At 38.0% G+C, this 20,231-nt stretch overlaps 1 protein-coding gene across 1 annotated transcript in view; it reads right to left on the minus strand.

Moving 5' to 3' along the window:
* Window positions 1-214: 214 nt before the first annotated feature.
* Window positions 215-20,231, minus strand: part of LOC124290293 (E3 ubiquitin-protein ligase mind-bomb-like) — a 31,144-nt gene continuing 11,127 nt past the window's right edge. The window contains exons 5-19 of the mRNA XM_046727005.1: window positions 19,213-19,413; window positions 14,318-14,439; window positions 13,809-13,928; window positions 11,306-11,410; window positions 10,852-11,044; window positions 10,168-10,343; window positions 9,357-9,505; window positions 8,652-8,814; window positions 8,377-8,537; window positions 7,270-7,393; window positions 7,001-7,103; window positions 6,504-6,583; window positions 6,231-6,373; window positions 3,217-3,447; window positions 215-1,915 (exon numbers count right to left, since the gene is read on the minus strand). Of these exons, the coding sequence (XP_046582961.1) occupies window positions 1,498-1,915; window positions 3,217-3,447; window positions 6,231-6,373; window positions 6,504-6,583; window positions 7,001-7,103; window positions 7,270-7,393; window positions 8,377-8,537; window positions 8,652-8,814; window positions 9,357-9,505; window positions 10,168-10,343; window positions 10,852-11,044; window positions 11,306-11,410; window positions 13,809-13,928; window positions 14,318-14,439; window positions 19,213-19,413 (2,489 nt within the window). The 3' untranslated portion in view covers window positions 215-1,497. The remainder of the gene's footprint in view (window positions 1,916-3,216; window positions 3,448-6,230; window positions 6,374-6,503; window positions 6,584-7,000; window positions 7,104-7,269; window positions 7,394-8,376; window positions 8,538-8,651; window positions 8,815-9,356; window positions 9,506-10,167; window positions 10,344-10,851; window positions 11,045-11,305; window positions 11,411-13,808; window positions 13,929-14,317; window positions 14,440-19,212; window positions 19,414-20,231) is intronic.

The raw sequence follows: 20,231 nt of genomic DNA on the forward strand, positions 1-20,231 counted from the left end.
ATTCAGAAAGTAAACGTACTCCCCTTCTGTACCACAAACAGTTGTTCATTGATCACTATGAAAAAGAGATGATTCCAGTCGCGTACTTGGTTGGCTCTTCATTGATTCACCTCATGCTGTCCATTAACATGTAAACAAGTTAACTGACCATCTGACCACATGTGTTTGGTCACCCACGGGTGAAATACTAAATGCATGGAAGAAAATAACATAATCTATGAATCCGAAACAAAACCACTTGTAGGATTCAACACAAAGTATGACTGAAATTCGTAGTTTCCAATAGACAGAAATATGTAATCAAATCTCGGGTTTTTTTAGGATGTGCATGCGCATCAGATACTTTTACACAGTCAGAGATATGGGTTAATTGGAAATGAAAAAGTCACCAATTATACATTGCATTTGTCTTACTCCTTCTACTGACAACAAACTCAAACATTATTTTCAGTACTTAGCGTCAAGTAAAAAGAGTTATGAACAATTATAACATTTCTTCTTTTGTTCCATAGACAAACGCCCATCCAATCCACCAGATATTGTTGCAAAAATTCTAACACTGTACGATGGAAACAAATATATCAAATGTTATGTTATGTGAATTATCATAGTTTTATTTCATTAGTTCTCAATTCCCTACGCCTAGAGAATGTATGAGATACAAATGTCAGGTGACATTGTGAGTAGAATATCAGCAAGTTCCCTTACAAACAACTCGTGGTTAATAGGTTTCAAATGTAACTTTTCCTCACATCAATTAAAACAGGCGTAGTTAAACTAGAATAATATGCTTATATATAAAAGAAGCGGCGTGATTCTTCACTGGCGCATTCCTGAAAATAACCAACCGATGGTGGTCCTTTGTACGCTGTTGGTCAGTATTCGCAGGTTCAAGAAAAGCGAGTGAGTGATTTCGGATTTAGGCCGCTTTTCGCAATATCACGGCTAGGGACATCCGAAATGGGCTTACCACAGTCTTAATGTAGGGAGCTTGTTATCATAAATGAAACACATGTGTTAAGCGATAAATATTTATAAAATTCAATGTTTATAATTTACGTCGATCTGTACCGTTAACATTTTCAACGTTTCGCAAAGACTTTTAGAATATAAAATGAGCATTTTCGAACTAAAATAGATCCCGCAATATTACGTCCATTTATAGGAACGTATGACTAGCCAAATCATTCACTCACTACGCCATCACAGCATGATGAAACACCTCTTGAAACGTAACGATCGCCGATGACCGTGAATATATTATTTGCCTTTACGGAAATCAGGGAGAACATTTTGGATACAACAAGTCTAAGATTAAAAGAAATATGGTACTTACGTAGAGAGTCAATTGATAAGGAATCTAAGGAAAGAGAAAAAGAATCCTTCCAGCAAGTGCAGGACATACTGAAGATAACTTGTCTGCAGTCCTGGCACTATCTTTCTCTCTCTCTCTCTCTCTCTCTCCCCCCGATAAATACACGCACGATAAATTGAGATTTAACGATATTCAATCAGATACTCGGGGTATATTTGACCTTCGCTGAAAATCACGTAGATTCTCGGGTCTGTTTCCTTATCACATGCTGAGTCAGCGAGTTTAGTTTTGTTGCTGGCATCCAACACTGGGGGGCGTTTCAACTCTGGGTTCCCTTGCCTCGACCTTCCTACCAGAACTTTAGCCAAGAACATGAACCTGTGACGCCGGGCGTCTTCTTTAGCATAACCATCCGCGTACTTGGCATTAACAGCAAAGTACGCTCCTTGGCCATAGAGGGCGCCCACTCTACTTCCGGCTAACCGGAAGTCGATGTTTTGGTGCGGGATGAGATCAGCCGAGTCTGGTGTGGTTCCGTGAAAGAGTTGCTTTTCGTTGGCAAGACCCCGACCGTATTCACGTTCCATGTTGACCTTTGCGCTGAAAACAACAAAGATCGTAAAGTCTACTATTTAGGAGGATGTGTGAGATGAGAATAAGGTGTTAACCATCCATTGATACCATGTCTACAAGAAAGCATTCTGAAGTACATATGTCGGTTCGCAAGCTTTTTTTTACAAATGGTTGAATCGTGCGCATTTACGGGATATCCTCACGTTGTAACATACATCTATACACATGGGGTGGCATATGTCAGGCATCATGCACACGTGGAGATCCGGGTTAGAATTAATCTTCAGTAACCAATGCTTGTCATAAGAGGCGACTAACGGGATCGGGTGGTCAGGCTCTCTGACTTGGTTCACACATGTTATCGTATCCAAATTGCGTAGATTGATGTTCATGCTGTTGATCACTAGAATATCTGGTCCACACTGAATTATTTACAGACCGCCGCTACACAGCTGGAATGTGTGCAGCGTAAAACTAAACTCGCTCACTCAGGTATCATGCAGGGACATATTAGTTTAAATAAACTTTCTGTATATTCTAATTTACATAAACGTAAACAACTTGCGTCCTGGCGTAAAACTGTATGAATTCACATTTTAACAGATGAAGAATGAAGTATCATTTACATATTGTCATCAGACATAACGTTGGCATTCTGTCTGAAGGGGCGGTACGAGGGGTGTCCCACAAGGTTCCGGTCTGACCATGAACGGATCTTCCAGACACAACAAACCTGCCTGTGTACACAGAACAGTACTAACGCATGAAGATACATGTAACATGAAAAGCATGAAAAGCATGAACTACAACTGCTCAAGTATCAGTCAGCTCTGCACAGGACTGTGGCTTAACGATCGTCCCACATCCAGATCTTGCCACTCTGATATCCTCCTCTTTCCTCGGCTCAAATCTGTGCTCCGAGGCAGCAAACGTTGGATCAAGTTATAGAAGTCAAGGGTGACTTTGTTGACAAATAGCTAGAAAGAGTTTCAGACATAACTTCTTTTCATTGGTCAGGCTTGAAACTTCCGGGACACCCCTCGCAAGACCTTAGATGTTATAGATCTGACTTATAGTGATCCGCCCCCTGCGGTATTATTGAGACTGTGCACATTAAATTCTGCAAGTCTTTTCTCAAAGTGAATACTTATACAAATAACAACATGGCTCTGGGAGAGTATGGAATAGTCTCCCTGCAGTACCACTATACCTCCAGAACATTCAAGTTCTCGTGCAAACGTATTCAACTGTAACAGTATAGAGTTCCTCGCCAAGTTTCCATGGTCGTCCCAGATACACTGCCTGTTACATTCATCGTGTATACTCACACAGTATACTGTTCCCACAATGCCATATTCTGGATACGGTAGATGGACACGATGCTCTTATTGGACAGCGTCTCTTCCACCTTTGACTCAACATGTCTGAATTCAAAGGCCGTCAGGGGGTTGGACTCACTCAGCTCCACCTTCATGAACCCATCCTGTCCCATGGTTTCCCAGTGTGCCGGTAGACGCTTTGATTGGCTCATTGACGATGTCGAAGGTCGTTTTGAAATTCTGAAAAGTCACATTTACATTATCAATCTAATTTTTACTCACATATAACTGATGCGGTAGTGTAGGTATAGGTACAACAGCTTCTTATCATTATAACGAATTACGTGGTATATGTACCGTTTTACATTTTAATTTGAAAAAAGGAACTCATTTTTCGGTATGACATTTAACTACACATTGTTCACAGCTTGAGCATTCTGCAGAACAATCGCAAGTGATTTCTAACTATGATTTAACCATACTAAGAGTGAGTGAGTGAGTATGTTTTATATGTCTGTGTATTGCCCCAAATTTCGTATTGCGATCTATTGCGATACACTCTTCTGTATTGTGATACGTATTGCAATATATTGTGAAAGAACAGTTAATGAGATCTGTCCACTTGGTAATATTCCTTTACCATCAAATTGAATCATAGCATATGTGAGTAACCATTGTGCATTCTTTCAAAGTGGAAAAAGGAAATCCAGAACATTCTTCCGTTTATATTTGTATTTCAAAACAGTAGGGATCGACACTCACTACAAGTTTCAACTGGCCCTCCGGGCTAGTGGATTATGTATGTCACTGGTCCTTTCCAAATTTACTAGCCCCATGCTTTACTCTGAAAAAAACTTTCAACAAGTCTTTCTTTTAATTGTAACTGCTTTCGAAAGGAAAGTTAACGCAGTTAAATGTATGATTTCTCATTTCACATATATGACAAATTCAACTTAAACTAGCTTACACAATGCCCTCCATCGATCCACCCATGTTATTTGTATACTTTAACTTCTTTAAACAGCAAAGGATGTAGAATGTCAAATAATTTAAAGAGTTATAGAATTTACTGTACACATCTGTATCACTCAAGAAACATTTAATTGAAGTCACAATCATGTGACATGATCTTGAAGTTCACATTATAATCAAAACGATGATTTATGCACCTTTGTCTTTGAATAAATGTATTATTAACATTACATATTTCATGAATCACGTTGGGTACACATTCACAAAAAGAAATGATTTAACAAAACACTCACGGTGGCCAAAAGTCTCTCTATATCAGGTAAAATACACTTTCTTTAGACTTAATAGAATAATGAAAAAATTAAACATGAGAAACATAACCTTATAATAAGATAGAAGCCTACGTTTATCAAGGAAAATATCAGCTCGTGAAACATTATTGCTATGTCATACACCATTTAATTTTTTTAGGTCTAATCCAACTGTTGATAAATACCAAAGGTATGTTTATCATATTATTCAAATAATACAACTTTGATTAAGACGACTTTATTTAAATAATACAAATTTATTTCTAATAGTAGTTCAAATTTATACACTATGTCCATATAAACCACGAAGGAGACGTAAACTCCAGCTATTTTAATCCATTTGTAAGATGCCATAATATCCTCTTACCTATTTCTTTATGTTTTCATGTTTACGTAATCAGAAAATTATTATATAAAGATTAATTAAATAATATCTATGGTCGCCTATTTCCCGATAATCGTGGCTTTTTACTCGGTAACATGACACAACATTGGGATGCCTTCGTTTTCGAAGCTCAGTATGAACAACACTCTAGAAGATTTATTTGATGGCGGGTGGTTCCAAAGCTCTAATCATCAATAATATCACAGTAACTTTGCCAGGGATATAATTTCGCAGTTGTAAGAATCGATTTTATTGGACAAAGATTGGATTTCTAATGACGCTATTTCGCCACAGTCTGATATGTGGTTCGTGATTGGTAAAATTCATGCTCGTAAACCGACCATATTACAGCAATGGATACCGTCCTCAAAAACGAAAACTTTTAGACAAAAGTTTTGGGTACAATAATGCTATTCTGAACGTGTTAAGTAACAAATCGCCATATATGCGTAAATTATGGAACTTATTGGACGTATCGTGCTAGGTGGCAACCTGTGACAAATATTCTTTATGCAAATGTTTTCTCATTAAACATCGTGTCCGAGGATGAAGATCGAGGTGACGAAAGCCGAGATGTCACTTGACTTACATAACATGATCGCACGAAAAGATGGAAATAGTGACTTAGATTTACGTTTGACAACTTTTATGAAAACTGTTGATTTTATTCATTAGTTTATCCAATTTTAATGATTTCATCGACACGTCCATAGTTTGCTCTTCGACAATTTTTAAGTGGACCCATTGCCAATCAGTTGGAAAGACTTCCGCCCAATCCCCACCCACCACCACCACCCATATTACCTGAATATATCTCTTTCCTCACCATTAAACGTTAGGGAGTATACGGGCGGAAGTCTTATGTGCCATGTTGAATGGGTTAAAATTGAACAAATAAATCTTTGGCGGTATACCGGTACGTCATAAACGTATTACGATACGTAATTTTTGCAATTTCGTATGGCGATTTACCGGTAAACCGGTAATACCGTGCAGCCATAATGGTTTAACGCCGCTTTTAGCATTTTTCAAGCAATATCACGGCGGGGGACACCAGAAATGGGCTTCACACATTGTACCCATGTGGGGAATCGAACCTGGGTCTTCGGCGTGACGCTTTAACCACTAGGCTACCCCGAAGTAAGGAACAGAGCACTGATAACTACACATATACCTAATGGCAAATGGTTAGGGTTTTTTAAATATGAACATGAAATGGCATCAGAAAGGTCACTGATTTGTCAATATGGCTGCCGCGGATTATCTGTTTCTTACTTCCAGTCAGAGAGTGCTGTTGCTGCATCGTTTCTGTTAAAGGTTTTGGAACTTTGTCTGGTCTATGGGATCTGTCCTACCTCTCCAACATTACTCGCACTTCCTTGTTCTTCACGAAATCTAGAGGTGTCTTCCCGGCTTTGTTCGTCAATCTGATGTCCCCTCCTCGTTCTACAAGATGACATCGGATTTCCAGGGCCAAATCCGCGTCTTTTGGACCTTCCTGTAGACAGTGCAGACAGTATTATCGAAAACGTTCAACACAGACTAAGATATTTCTATAGAAAGTGACGACAGCTCACAAATAGATGTTTGACGCAATTTATCTCTTCCTATATACACGAAAGACTCACAGCTCCGGGCAGCGTGCTGTCCATGTGGGTGGCGTGTAGGGGAGAATTTCCTTCCTGGTCTTGTACGTTGATCTCCGCCCCTGCAGATCAGTAAATGTTGTACAGTTTTGTATATCATACTGCATGTAAGCCCTACTTTATATATTCTAGGAGCAGTTGGACATTCTGTAATTCACAGACTTGTAAATCATACTGCATACAAACAATACTCATCATATTCCAGGGCATATGGACATTCTGCAATTTACAGACTTGTATGTCATTCTGCATAAAAGCTATACTCTTCATATTCCACGTTTAGTTGGACATTCTGCAATTTACGGACTCGTATATCATGCTGCATGTGAGCTATACTCATAATGTTCCAGGGGCAATTTACAGACGTGTATAGCATACTGCCTGCATGTGGTTCTTACCAGATTCCATGAACAGCTTGGCATTCTGCACATTACTGACTTGTATAACAGACTGTATGTTCACATGTAAGCTTCACTCACCAGATTCAAGGAGCAGTTGCACAATCTGAAGATTACATCTTTGTACAGCCATATGAAGAGCTGTCTTGCCGTTGTCGTCCCGAGCATTGACATTGCAGTTAGCCTACGGATGATGTTACAAAGTCAACACAGCGGGCCATCTTTTAGAACTTATAGAACTTGCGAATAAATGCCGTATCGTTAGAAACAGACAGGTATCTCTCATTGACGCGGACTTTTGGAAAAGGGTAGAAGCAGTTTAGTCTTTTAAGCCTTTAGATTCACTTTACCTTCACCAGGACACCTGCCAGGGCCAGAAAGCTCCGGAAGGCCGCGATGTGTATGGGGGTGAGGGCGTTGTTCATGGGGACGTTCACAATCTTCGGATCTCTCGTTATCAGTGCTTGTGGAAATCTGTAAAATTAAGGAGTTGTATCAATCAGTAATTGGACTTAGTGGAATTTGTTTGCAAGGATTCCGGGTTATGTAGATCGTTTACCAGTTAAACGTGTTATGAGAGGTTTTTTTAAAAATCATAATTTGTAATATCACATTGATTAAGTGATAGTTATTTTGGGTCACAATGTTTTGAGTGTGGGTTTTATCGCATCTCGCATCATATATGTTCAATGGCAATAGCATTTGTAGCGGCAAGCCTTTTTGATAGTGCTTCAAAGTTGCCTCCCTTGGTTGGCTTTATTTTGTTTTCAGGATCGTGTCACATCGTGTGTTCGAGAAACGTTCTGCAAGAATAATGATGGAGCCTAGCTTTGCTAGAATGCTCGAGAACTGTGTAAGAGCTATATACAGGCTGGTTGTTGAGTTGTGCGACGGGACTTTACACACGACTGGGAGGATTTATACACATCTGTCTGCCATCATCAAGTTGTTCAAGGTGCTTGTCTATTCACCTGCTGTCGTTGTAAACAACCTTCAATCGGTATATTTGTTCTCATTGTGAATGTCAAGACTCTGGTGAGTTAACATTTTATATTTGTGACCCAATAGTTTAGATTTGTGACTCAATTGCTTTGTACAACATATCTGTATTGTCATTCATTGTAGCTTGTTCATTCTTTGTTCAATATATTATTGAATAATTTGGAAAGGGGCAAATTATTCACCATAACATACATACTACTTTAATAACACAAAACATGACAGTTATTTTCAAAGATAAAGATCATGTTGGGGCGGTTTACCCTGTTAGGTTCTCAAATCATTTCAAAACAAGTTCCAATGATTAAATTATCTATCGTACGGTACCAGTAAAACAGGCTCTGCTAATATAATCTGTCAAATGATCTATCAACTGACAATACACAAAACTCGCTTCGGCATCATTTTCAACGATTCAGTGATCTGTCAATGGAGAAAGCTTCAGTTGGTTAACTTACTCTGTTGCCCCAGAGAGCGACACACATGCTTCATGGAAAGGGTTGCTGCCTTTAGAATTGGCGAGTCTCAGATTCAGCTGGGCACACTCCAGGAAGGGATCAAGAAGATGCTGGTTATGGGTTCTGAGTGCATCGTGAAGGGGCGTATCTCCCTCCTCATCCTAAAGAATAGATACATTTGTGAATTTTAATGCTTGTTATACAATTATATAAACTCACTTTATGTATTGGCTAACACTCACTGACTCTCTAAACTATTACAAAGCTGCGCCTACCTGTGTGTTAGGATCACACTTGTACTGTATGAGTGTCTTCAGACACCGGGTGCTGGGGTCCTTCTTGGCCACTGCCAGATGTAATGGTGTCAGTCCCTTGTTGTTCTTCGTGTTGCCCCGTGCCTTGGCTTCCAGCAGTATCCCGACCACAATGGGCTGCTCTCTGTTGACATGACCAGCATTGTCTCAATATAAACCTTCCGGTCTCTATGTCACATCAACAGGAATGTGGATATTGAGACTTAGACATACTGAGGACAACCGTCATGAGGGTGTCTCAAGTAAAAAGGTGACAAGTTAGAGTCACGGGGGTGACATTTTTAAGCGTCACGTGATACTCACTCTGAGTGAGTGAGGGGGTGATTGGATATGGTTTCACGAAAATATTCCTGCAATGTCAAGGCAGGGGACACCAGAAATAATTGGCGTCACACGTTGTACCCATATACAATGTACCCATTCAACTCGGGTCTTCGGCGTGACGGGCGAATGCATTAACCACTGGGCTACCCCACTGCTACTACAAGTAATGGAAAAATGTTGGCGTCTATCCTAGCCGGTGTTGAGTGTGGTGGCTGCAGTGAAGAACAACAGTAGGCTCATATAATGTCAGATTAGTGGTTAATTCTGACACATTGTGATTTAATCACAAGTGGTATTCTGATAAAAGCAGTGCGTTAACCACTACTCTATCTCCCTACTCACCCTGACACAGCATAGTGCAGAGGTGTGTCTCCTTCATCGTCGGCCTTGTTCAGATCAGCCTTAGCACCGATCAGAAGCTTGACTATGCCAGCATGACCTTTGTAACACCCCGTCTGCAATGCCGTCAGGCCATCCACTGATTCGTTCACCTGATTCATAAATAAATCATGATCATTTCATCAGTAGGTTCATAATAATAATCACCTACTAATAAGAATAAATTATTTAGATTCAGTACGAATTACGCCAGCCAATGCTTGTAAGGTGTGAATTGTTTTAATGTGCTGTCAAGAACGTAGAAGTGATAGAATGAGAACGCAACGTTTAACCCAATTTCGACTCAGCTTACCTGGTAAAGGTGCAATACATCCCAGTATGGCAGTATGTAACTGCATTTAAGCAATGGACGCTTGTCACAAATGTAGAGTTTGTAACACGAGTTTGTTGTGGGATGGCAAATAGCCTGTATGGGACACAGGGCTAAACATATTGCACTTAAAGAGCCTTGAAGGCATAAGTATACGGTTTTTGTTTCTAATATAGAATAGTACCCACCCCTTGGTGGTTCAGTGTTATTCTAAATATACTGTGAGTGACCTGCCCATGATGCTGCTTTGAACCATGCACAGCTATTACATGTCATCACAGGACCCTTGTAGAAGACGTGCCAAGAACCAAGAATCATGATTGGGACGAATCAGGAATTCCAACCCACAATCAGCAAATCCTGTCAATGTACGTGCAGTAATTTTGTCTTATGTCGTAAGAGCCTGAATGAACAATGTTAATCCCATTACGCTGGCAAAGGTACCTTGTCACCAATAGACTTGACAATGTTTTTCACTGTTTCCGTGTCGCCGTTGCTGACAGCGATGACGAGGTCTCGGGCTGTTACGGTGCTGCTGGATGACGCGTTGGGCTTGAACAGAGCACTCTCTCCAGACTTCAGAAGGCCGAACAGAACCTCAGCCACACCTTCGGCTATTTCTGAGAAAGAAGAATGCAGTGAATGAGCTTTGGAAGGACTTTCTTAAAACAAGTACATTCAAGGTTTGCCATTTTCATTTTCATCCACCACATCAGGTGAACCCCATAACTGACCAGCGAACAACTCTCTTTCCAGCGGATCCTACTTTCACACAAACGCAACTGGTTGCCTCAGAACTATTAGCTATCCGATTTCCCCCAAATTGCAACAGTTCATCAAAGGAATCTTTGGCAGATATTCCTTTCAGGGTATGAATGGCTTTTATTCGTTTTCGTAATAGGATTTCATGTTTTTTCCAAGCCCGAAATTATTGTAACAATGTTAAACAGCTCAAAAACATTTTTTCTTTATTTTGAATAATGGTAAATGCTATTTGTCAACCACAAAGTTGTTGGTTGTCATTATAACCAGTGATATGTACTCTAATCAAGTAATGTCCTATCCGTATTTCATGATGTTTACTGTGTAAATACTGTATCTTATCTGCTGATGCAGATTTATGAGTACCATCGACATCAGATGTAGAGGAGTCTGAACTGGTGCTTTTATTAGCCCCGAAAGAGATGCCGGACGCTGACAAGGCCTCTCCGTCCTGAGGATCACAGCTGACGGGACTGAAGACCCACTTGACTGGCCCAAAGGCCACCTTCAGATCCCCGTCCTTGTCGATCTCAACGACCTGGCCGGTCTTTCCCAGACACTGTGGGTGAGAAGGGTTGCAATAAAGTACGGGGACAAGTTTGTTAGTCCGGTTATACCTGAACAGAATTTCAGGGTTTCAATCTTTATTTTTATTCTAATATTAATCACCAAACACGTTACAGTAACTCCCGGTGACAGTTTCTAAACTGATTGGTCGAACATAGGATAAATCGAACGTTTGTCATGTCCTTTTCGGCAACGACGACAAGAAGAAAGAAAATACAGTAATGGCGTGTTACTGTTGCATCGGTCTACATACATTTTCCATTTTGTCATTCCATCCGCCATGTCCGTTCTGGAGATCCACGGCAGCGTTGTAGTTGTTGGTAATCTTCACAACGTCCCCGACAGCAAACGTGTGAAGCTGCAATAATTAGATCGACCAAGACATCATCAAAACGTCTTCATCTGAGAATGGATGGTGTTTGAGTGGTGTCGTGCCGGGAAGGCTAAAATTTATTTTTCAGATGTCCCGGGAAGGCTAAAATATATGTTTCAGATGTCCCGGGAAGGCCAAAGCTAAAGATACGGTGCCGAGAAAAATAATCTATGTCGGGAGTAGATTTTGGGGGTTTAACGTTGGCTTCTGGCTAAGCGATTTATTTTTGAAACGTTAGAAGTGTATATAAGTGGCGATTATATTTCAGATGTATTCAGTTATAAAAAGCATTAGAATAATAGTCACTAGGCATAATCCATGAGTAGATAGATTTCTTTTCAAAACATTCTTATAATCTTCGCTTGTTTACGGTTCGGGTTTCCAAAAGGGATACTCTACTTTAGATAATATTTTTCTTTTAAATGGATTAATTGATATACTTTAATCTAAGAAGAAAAAAAGTGTTTTATATAGACTTTCAAAAGCCTTTGATAATGTCTGGCGTGTGAGACTTTGGCAAAAAATTGTTAAACACGGCATTACTGGGAAAGTTTAAAAGGTTATTTATAATATGTATGGTAATACCAAGAGATTCCACAGGTGGAAATGACTCTACCTATTTTGACTGTTGTAAAGGCGTACGCCAGTGAGAAACTTTTTTCACTGTTTATTAATGACGTTGAATCATATCTAGCGACTAATACCTGTGATTATGTAGAAATTGATGATATATTTGGATTTGTTAAGATTTTGTGTACTGATGTATGCTGATGACATGGTCTTATTTGTTGAAAGTCCGGATGAGTTACAGCATAGTATTAATATTGTGTAAAGTGGAAGTTAAAATTAAATATCGAAAAGACTAAAGTAGTCGTATTTGGCTCTGGAACTGCAAGAGTTAATTTTCCAAAAAATTATCTTGGTCATGTATACCTTTGAGCATGTCTGATACTTATACTAACCTTGGAATACATTTTCATAAAAACGTCTTTTCAAAACATTGCTATAATGTTATAGTTAAGTTGCAGTTAAGTAGATTGTTTTCTTTGTAATTTGTCAGAGCCTCCGAGTGGGTTTACTCCCATAAGAACTACATCCCATTTGAACTACATCCCAAATTAACTACAGGGATTAATTAGGGATTAATCATCTGAGTAGAGGCACCCCCCATGACATGTAATGAGCACAGCCCATCAACCTTCCCAGAAGAACTACATGCTTAAAATCCTTTTGCCCAGTAATTATGGTGCCTCTCAAAGAAATTATGTTGTTATAAAGGTAATCTAATAACCAGAAAGTAAAGGAAAAGAGCGAAGGGTATGCTGTAGTTAGTGAATGTTCTTGTATTCATATGATAGAAAGAAAACAAGCCAAGCTTAATATATTGGAGTAAAGATAAAGGTATATTGAAGTAAAGCGAAATATAAACGAATGAGTTTTTAAGTTAAAATAGTATTGTTATAGACTGCATCCGAGGACCTCGATGCATTTGGCTACTTATTGAAGCTGGGCTAAACTAGTTCTACATGGATCAGATTGAACACTGAGGATGAAAGTGACACTAAATTATCTCACTATATATATAAGCCTATCTATAGACGAACTATCTGGACATCCATATATAAAACTCCAGACTTTATCTGCACAAGATCTTTCGCCGGTCAACGGTTCTTCATGTGTACAATGAAAAGTAAGTGTCGTCACAGGCGAAGCATAACGGTAGTAGCTATGTCGTCATCATGCGTATGACGTTCGTGACAATAGGTAATATGTAATAGATATAAAAAACAGATCTTCTTAGGTAGTTGAAAATGCTGTTCATAAAGCAGTAAAAGTCCCAGGAGAGACACTTAAACAAAAGAAATGGGAATTCTTCTCTTTGTTTGTACCTACACTCCTAATAACTGTACAATTATGCCCATTATAAAAGCAAATCTTCCAATTTTGTATAAAAGTGATACTATAAAAAAAGGGGTTTTCAGCCAGTTTAACAAAATGCCAAACACTTCGATGCGGAACTTGTTCAGTCATAACTGAAGACTGCAAATTTTACATTTTGTGAAGGCAAACTATTTACTATCCGTTTGAGTAAATGCATGCTCAAACGTACAGTAAGATTGTAATGTAAAGTTTAACGTACAATATGTATACCTATTTCTTTGACATTCAAGATTACAGTCAGTAGATTCTTTTGTGGATGATGAAGTCTTTAAAATATGTTAACACAGGTTATACATACTTTCTGAGCTCTGAACAAAACCAGATTCTTACGCCGTTGTTAAGCAGGAATAAGAGTATCATACCTTTCTTATTATTCATCTACTTCTGAAATGCCAATCAAACAGATCATGTCATGAACTCATATTGCCCAGACACTACCTACCCTTGTCAAAGTCGACTTCACCATAAGGTACTTCTCAGCATCCGGGTACTGCACATGTGGAACAATGATGCGTCCGTTTCGAGAGGGAAGACCGATGACAGTACCAACCTCTACCAAACACTGGAAATACAAAATCTAATTTGTTGGGAAAGTTGTGTTAAAGAAGGAAATCGTTGTAGATCATCACTTCCAAACACAGAAGACTTAATCAGCATGTCATTGATGGCAGATGCAATTACGACGTCACACGAGCATTGAGTAGTCCAGTAGTTAAAACATTCACTCGTCACGCCAAAGACCCGGGTTCGGTTCTCGAAATCTGAACTCTGTGAGAAGTCCATTTCCAGTGTACCCCGCCATGATATTGCTGGAATATTGCTAAAAGCGGCGTAAAACTATACTCACTTATTTACGAAGTCACACCCATCACCTGTGACCTCAACGGAGGACGAGTAATTAGTGAATTTATCAATGTTGAAATCAGCATGATGGAGAAGACTGGTACGTACCTGTGACATGCTGTCACGATAACCAGTCAAGTCCCTGTGCGTGCGTTCAAATATATCTGCGTCCACCTCTACTTTCACTTTGTCCCCAACCTTCAGGCGAATTTCAATGGGATTCACAACATCTGTAACAGACAAACTACAATTGTGAACACGTTTCGATAATATGTGTCTGTTTCCAAATTGGTTTTATCTTTTGAGACATTTCATGAACTAATAACAACGCTTTTATGAAATTGAAGTAATTAAAATAACGTTATAAGAAACAATTCCGGTTCAAATCGACCAACATTTGGGGATCGCCCCAGTTCATGTCTTAGATTTGGGATTTTTGCTTGTAATCAATGCTACTGTAAGTTGATAAAAGGGAAACACTCTAAATTCTGTCATACTTTCATTATTCTGTGATTGGCATGATGTTTTAGACCAAATGGGTCCCCACATGTGACGGGTTTTTTTCAGAAAAACCCTTGATTTGCTCGTCCATACCTTACACAGACAGTTTTGAACTAAAAGGTTAAAACTATTGCATCATAGAGCTAAAATATTATAAAGTCTGTTGAAATACACCGATATTAAGAAGTCGCAATAATATGTCAAAATATGTATAAGTTCCATTGCACAATGTTGTATTTCGGGACTTTCGTTCATATGAAAGGTAATATATATATATATATATATATATATATATATATATATATATATATATATATATATATATATATATATATATATATATATATATATATATATATATATATATATATATATATATATATATATATATATATATATATATATATATATATATATATATGTGTGTGTGTGTATTTCCGGTACTAATAGGCCACAGGCCTGTTGTACAACACATTTATATAATCGAAATTTACACGCACATTTCATATACATGAAGAAGATAAACAAATCAACTGTAGGTTACATTGTGTTCTGATATATACTCTGTCCTAAACAACATGGCATAGTAAGCAAACATGGACACGTTTTGAAGTATAGTATGGTTTTGGTTGTTTAACAATGCTGAAAATTTATAAGGTTTGGATGGGCACAATAATATTTCTTGATATACAACTTTCTCAGGGAATTATAAGCAGGGCAAATTATAGAAAATGATATTCATCTTCTATTTGGTTAAGATCACATAGTTTGCAAGTTCTATTTTCTTTTTTGATATTTTAAAATCTTCCACTTTCAATAAATAAATCATGTGAAGAACATCTCAGTGTGCTTAAAGCTATCCTATACTTTTTTACGTTTAGACATGAAAGATGAATTTCGGCGTCCAAAGTACATTAAAACATCTTATAATACAAACATTTACTGGAAAGTGATAACTTTTCAAACCATTCTTGCAAATAGATATCTTTTAAACTATGTGTTAGTTCTAAAATAAATTTACCCTCAGAATCAACATACTGATCGTTCCATACAAAACCAAACCCTTTCGAGAATAGAAAATTTCAAACAGAAGAAACCCAATTTGTGTGTATATCGAATAGTATCATCATATTGTTACATTTCTTTGGTAGCCTATAAGAAGGCATCTACAGTAATTTTAACCAGTATTTTATAACTCTGATATTTGAAAATAAGTGCAAAGGGTAAATACCACATTCTCCATACACCATTGTATTCATCGTATTGGATTTAACGCCAAGAAATCTTTTACATGCTTTCAATTGAACTCTTTCGATATCATTGTAATAATTCAAACCCCATATTTCGGCTCCATATAATAAAATTGGCTTAATTTTGGCATCAAATATTTTAAAGTATGAACTTATATCTATGTCTCTAAGTGCATTTGATTGTTTAAAGATACCTATCATGTCCTTTTGTGCTTGCAAACAAGCGTAATTAACATGTGCTGTCTAAGATAAACAATTACTGAAGAACATTCCCAAATAATTGTACGATCTGGTGCACATTAATTCTTTACCTTTATACAACCATTTCCCGTTTTTTGATAAACGTCCCCCTTTTTTAAAAACTACACTGAAGTTTTATTTCTGTTGACAGTTAATTTGTATTTGTCACAATAACTCTCAAGTTCTTGTGTAAGTCTTTGTAAACCTGCAACAGTGCTTGAGAATAGCACGATATCGTCTGCAAAAAGCAGAAGAAAAATATGTACTAGGTCAGGGTGTAACTTTATTCCATACTCACAGTTGCTTTCAATTTGGGTTGCTAATTCATTTATGAAAACGAGAATAAAAATGGGCTAAGTATACAGCCTTGTCTTACCCCGAGTTGTAGTTCAAAAGAATCTGAGAATTCATTGTTATTCTTAACACAAGCTTTAACATTTTCATACATATTATGAATCAACTTTTTCATTTTAGGACTTAGACCGTGTGTATTTAAAATAGACCATAGCTTTTGTCTGTCAACTGAATCAAATGCTTTTTCGAAATCAACGAAAAGTGTATAGAGTTTACCACCTTTGGTGTTGAGGTATCTCTGTATAATACTTTGTAATATAAACATATTGTCAGTAGTCGTATATCCATGTCTAAATCCTGCCTGGGATTCATTTATTTTATTCAATGCCTCTCTCCAAATTACTAATCTTCGGTTAATGATAGAAGTGAAAACCTTAGTGAAAATACTCAAAAGAATAATGCCTCTGTAATTATTTGGATTATCGATACTACCTTGTTTGTGTAGCGGGACAATAATAACGATTGTCCAACAAATGGGACAAATAAAAGCAATCAATGTATTGTAATAAAACGTGTATGTTTCATCAGTCGGGGGTGTCAGCTAGTAGAAATGTGTAACTGTACCAAAATGATATGAAGACATGTCACATTTGCACATCTTCAAACTGTTCGAAAAAGTGCCCAAAATATTGAGCGTTTCCCATGTTCCAAACCGATCGTATTCGATCGAAAAATCCGGGAACATTTGATCAATTGAGATAAAAACGGCACTGGGACACCTGGGGTGGGTGAGTGAACTAAATTTTTAATTCGCATGGTGACTTACAGGACATTTGCTTCTTGCATGGACCCTAGCTGGATTTAGACCATCCCTGCAGCTGTTAGCAATTTACAACGAGGAGAGTTCTATGAATATACAACTTCTTTAATATAATATGAGCGACGTTTCGGTGTAGCTACTTACACCGTTATCAATTACGGTGATAACGGTGTTAGTAGCAACACCGAAACGTCGCAATTAAGACACATCTAGCCATACATCAATAGAACACATATTCCTCGATTATAAAGCGGTAAATTAAAATTTACTTTGAATGTTTTGGGACTTACGTACCCTCTCAGCAGCACAATAATTTTACCACTTTAACCCCCTTTGACAATACAACCACTAACAATCGCAGCTGCTCAATTAAACTACCAATAATAGAATATTTATTCATTTACAAACCATTTACAAAAAATTATCTAATAATTATACTTCTTTTGGAAAATAAATAATTAAAGGATAATTAACATTAAAAAGAAATGTTTTCCGCGAAGCAGAATGCGTTTTGGCGTACGTGTCCCATATGCAGTACGTATTTAGCTCTGTATCCATAATGCGTTTATTAGTGTTTCTTAACTGACACAAATTTAAACATTCTCAAAACCGTAGCTTCTTCGCGGAATATGGAAGCCGATCGTTTCAGAGAATCAAGCTCAACATGAATATTTGCTTATGGACAACAGTGCTTTGATTCGGTTCTATTTAGAGATCATGCAGTACCATACACTTGGCATTAATACAAAGGAAGCTTCCTTGAAGTCACTCCCCATTTTTAATATTTCTAATAGGCTACATCTATTAATATCTATTTCTCAAAAAGATTTTTTTAATATGTGAGTGTTTATGGAATTAAATATTAATGATAAAAGTGTAATGACTGTGCTAGGTTGGAGTTTTTGTCTTAAATATGGTGGAATTTCCGGTTTTTTGGCTGAGCGTACACGCTAAATAAGAAAATTAAAAAAAGAATCATGATATGTTATAATATGTCCAATTAATACTTTCAATCAAATTATATCTATTTCGACTATCAAATGTTGCTGGAATCACATATCAAATTCAGGAGTCTTTTCTGGACTCGTTTAAAATTTTACCAAACTTGACTCATAACCTAGCTCATATAGCAGAAAAAAATAAGGTTTGTCGGAAATGATTTTCTTTAACTGGTGCATTTGATAGAAAAGCGCCACTCACCACACACACACACACACACACACACACACATACACACACACTCTCCCCCCTCTCCCCACCCCTCTGAACACGGATGACACCATGAACAACAACAACCGGAACTAACATCATGTATAAAACTGTCGAGGAAACTAAAGGCAACAATGAGAACAAGTAGTTAATACGCTTTGGCCTATACACTCGTCCAGTGAACACAATCCTTCATATGTTATCAAACAGCATTACTGACCAGCCAGAATATCATCACACATAACACACCATTATAACGGAAATCCCCAAACCTTAATTCGTGCTCCTAAGAATATAATATACATGTACTCCGTCAGTTCGTTTTCCCTTTGTTACAGAAAATAACATCCATAGATTCCAAACCTGTTGGTCTTTCATAAAATCCAATCATTGAACGTGTATTCAGGTATTTTCATAAAAAGGGCGCCCACACACACACTCCAGACATATCTCAACACTCTAACACTGTACATATGCTATCAGACACCCATGTAAGACAGAAAAAGAATTAACAGTATCCTTTTGAAATGCATCAAGAAATATTGATATCCACGTTATTGACAACACTGTCAAAAATATCATTTGCTTCCGCAAAATGAAAGAATTTTACTTCAGGCTTCGCCTGACAGTAATGTTGGTTTAACATCCTGGATGCCCAGAAAGGTGGTGTGTTGTTAATATCAACTCACCGAGCACCGGGAGATGGGCTTTGTAGTACCTCCAGCCTTGAGTTTCGTCCACTGTGATGACGTCTACCTTGCCCTGGGCTCCTATACGGTATGCCATCAGACTGTCCTGTCCACCCCTCCACCTCACTTTGACAGCCCCCCGACTGTACCCTCCCGACAACGACCCGAGCTGTACGACGTCCCCGGTGGTTCCTTCTCCACCTGCAAACGTAGAAACCACAGACATGTCATGGTTGGATACTCTCTTTGCACCAGAATATCTCCTGAAGATTCTAGAACTAGTCTTCAGCAATCCATGCCTTTCGTAAGAGGTGACTAACGGGATGGGGTGGTCAGGGTCGCTGATTAGGTTGACACATGTCATCGTATCCCAGTTGTGTAGATTGATGCTCTTGTTAATCACCGGTTTGGCTCGTCCAGATTCGATTATGTGCAGATCGAAGTCATACAGCTGATGATTCTATGCTTATCAGATCAAGACTTGATCAAATTTAAGACTAGAAATGTAAAGGTAAGATCGCCCTTATATCGAGGCCCCCTTACAACAAAGGGTACTTAATACAACGACTGACAAAGGTGTTTATTAAAAGATGGAAGTAACGGTTGTCTTAACGACAGATGCTGATGATAATACTGATAAACTGATCATTCAGAAACGTACATCGATATTGATACAGACTCACCTGACGTATACGGGAGCGTATATATTGATACAGGCTCTAAAGTTATATTGAATTGAAGAACTATTTATTCGGATATAAATATTGAAACTGACACAGGTCTTTGTCATATACAACACTGAGAAACTGACCATTCGAATATAGATATTGATAATGATATATAACCTTCGCTTATGTGAGAATGATGAACTGGTTAAAGGTTAAGCTTTTGCCTTATTAGACTCGGAATATTGACACTCCGGTTACTATCCTTTTGAAAGCACACAACAGTGCAATTTATCATCAATTTGCTGGTAAAGAATGACGCGTCATTGTATCAGCAAGCAAATATGGAGTGTA

The sequence above is a fragment of the Haliotis rubra genome, unplaced genomic scaffold, assembly GCF_003918875.1.
Source record: "Haliotis rubra isolate DU_JTF1 unplaced genomic scaffold, ASM391887v1 Scf460, whole genome shotgun sequence".
NCBI lineage: Eukaryota > Metazoa > Mollusca > Gastropoda > Lepetellida > Haliotidae > Haliotis > Haliotis rubra.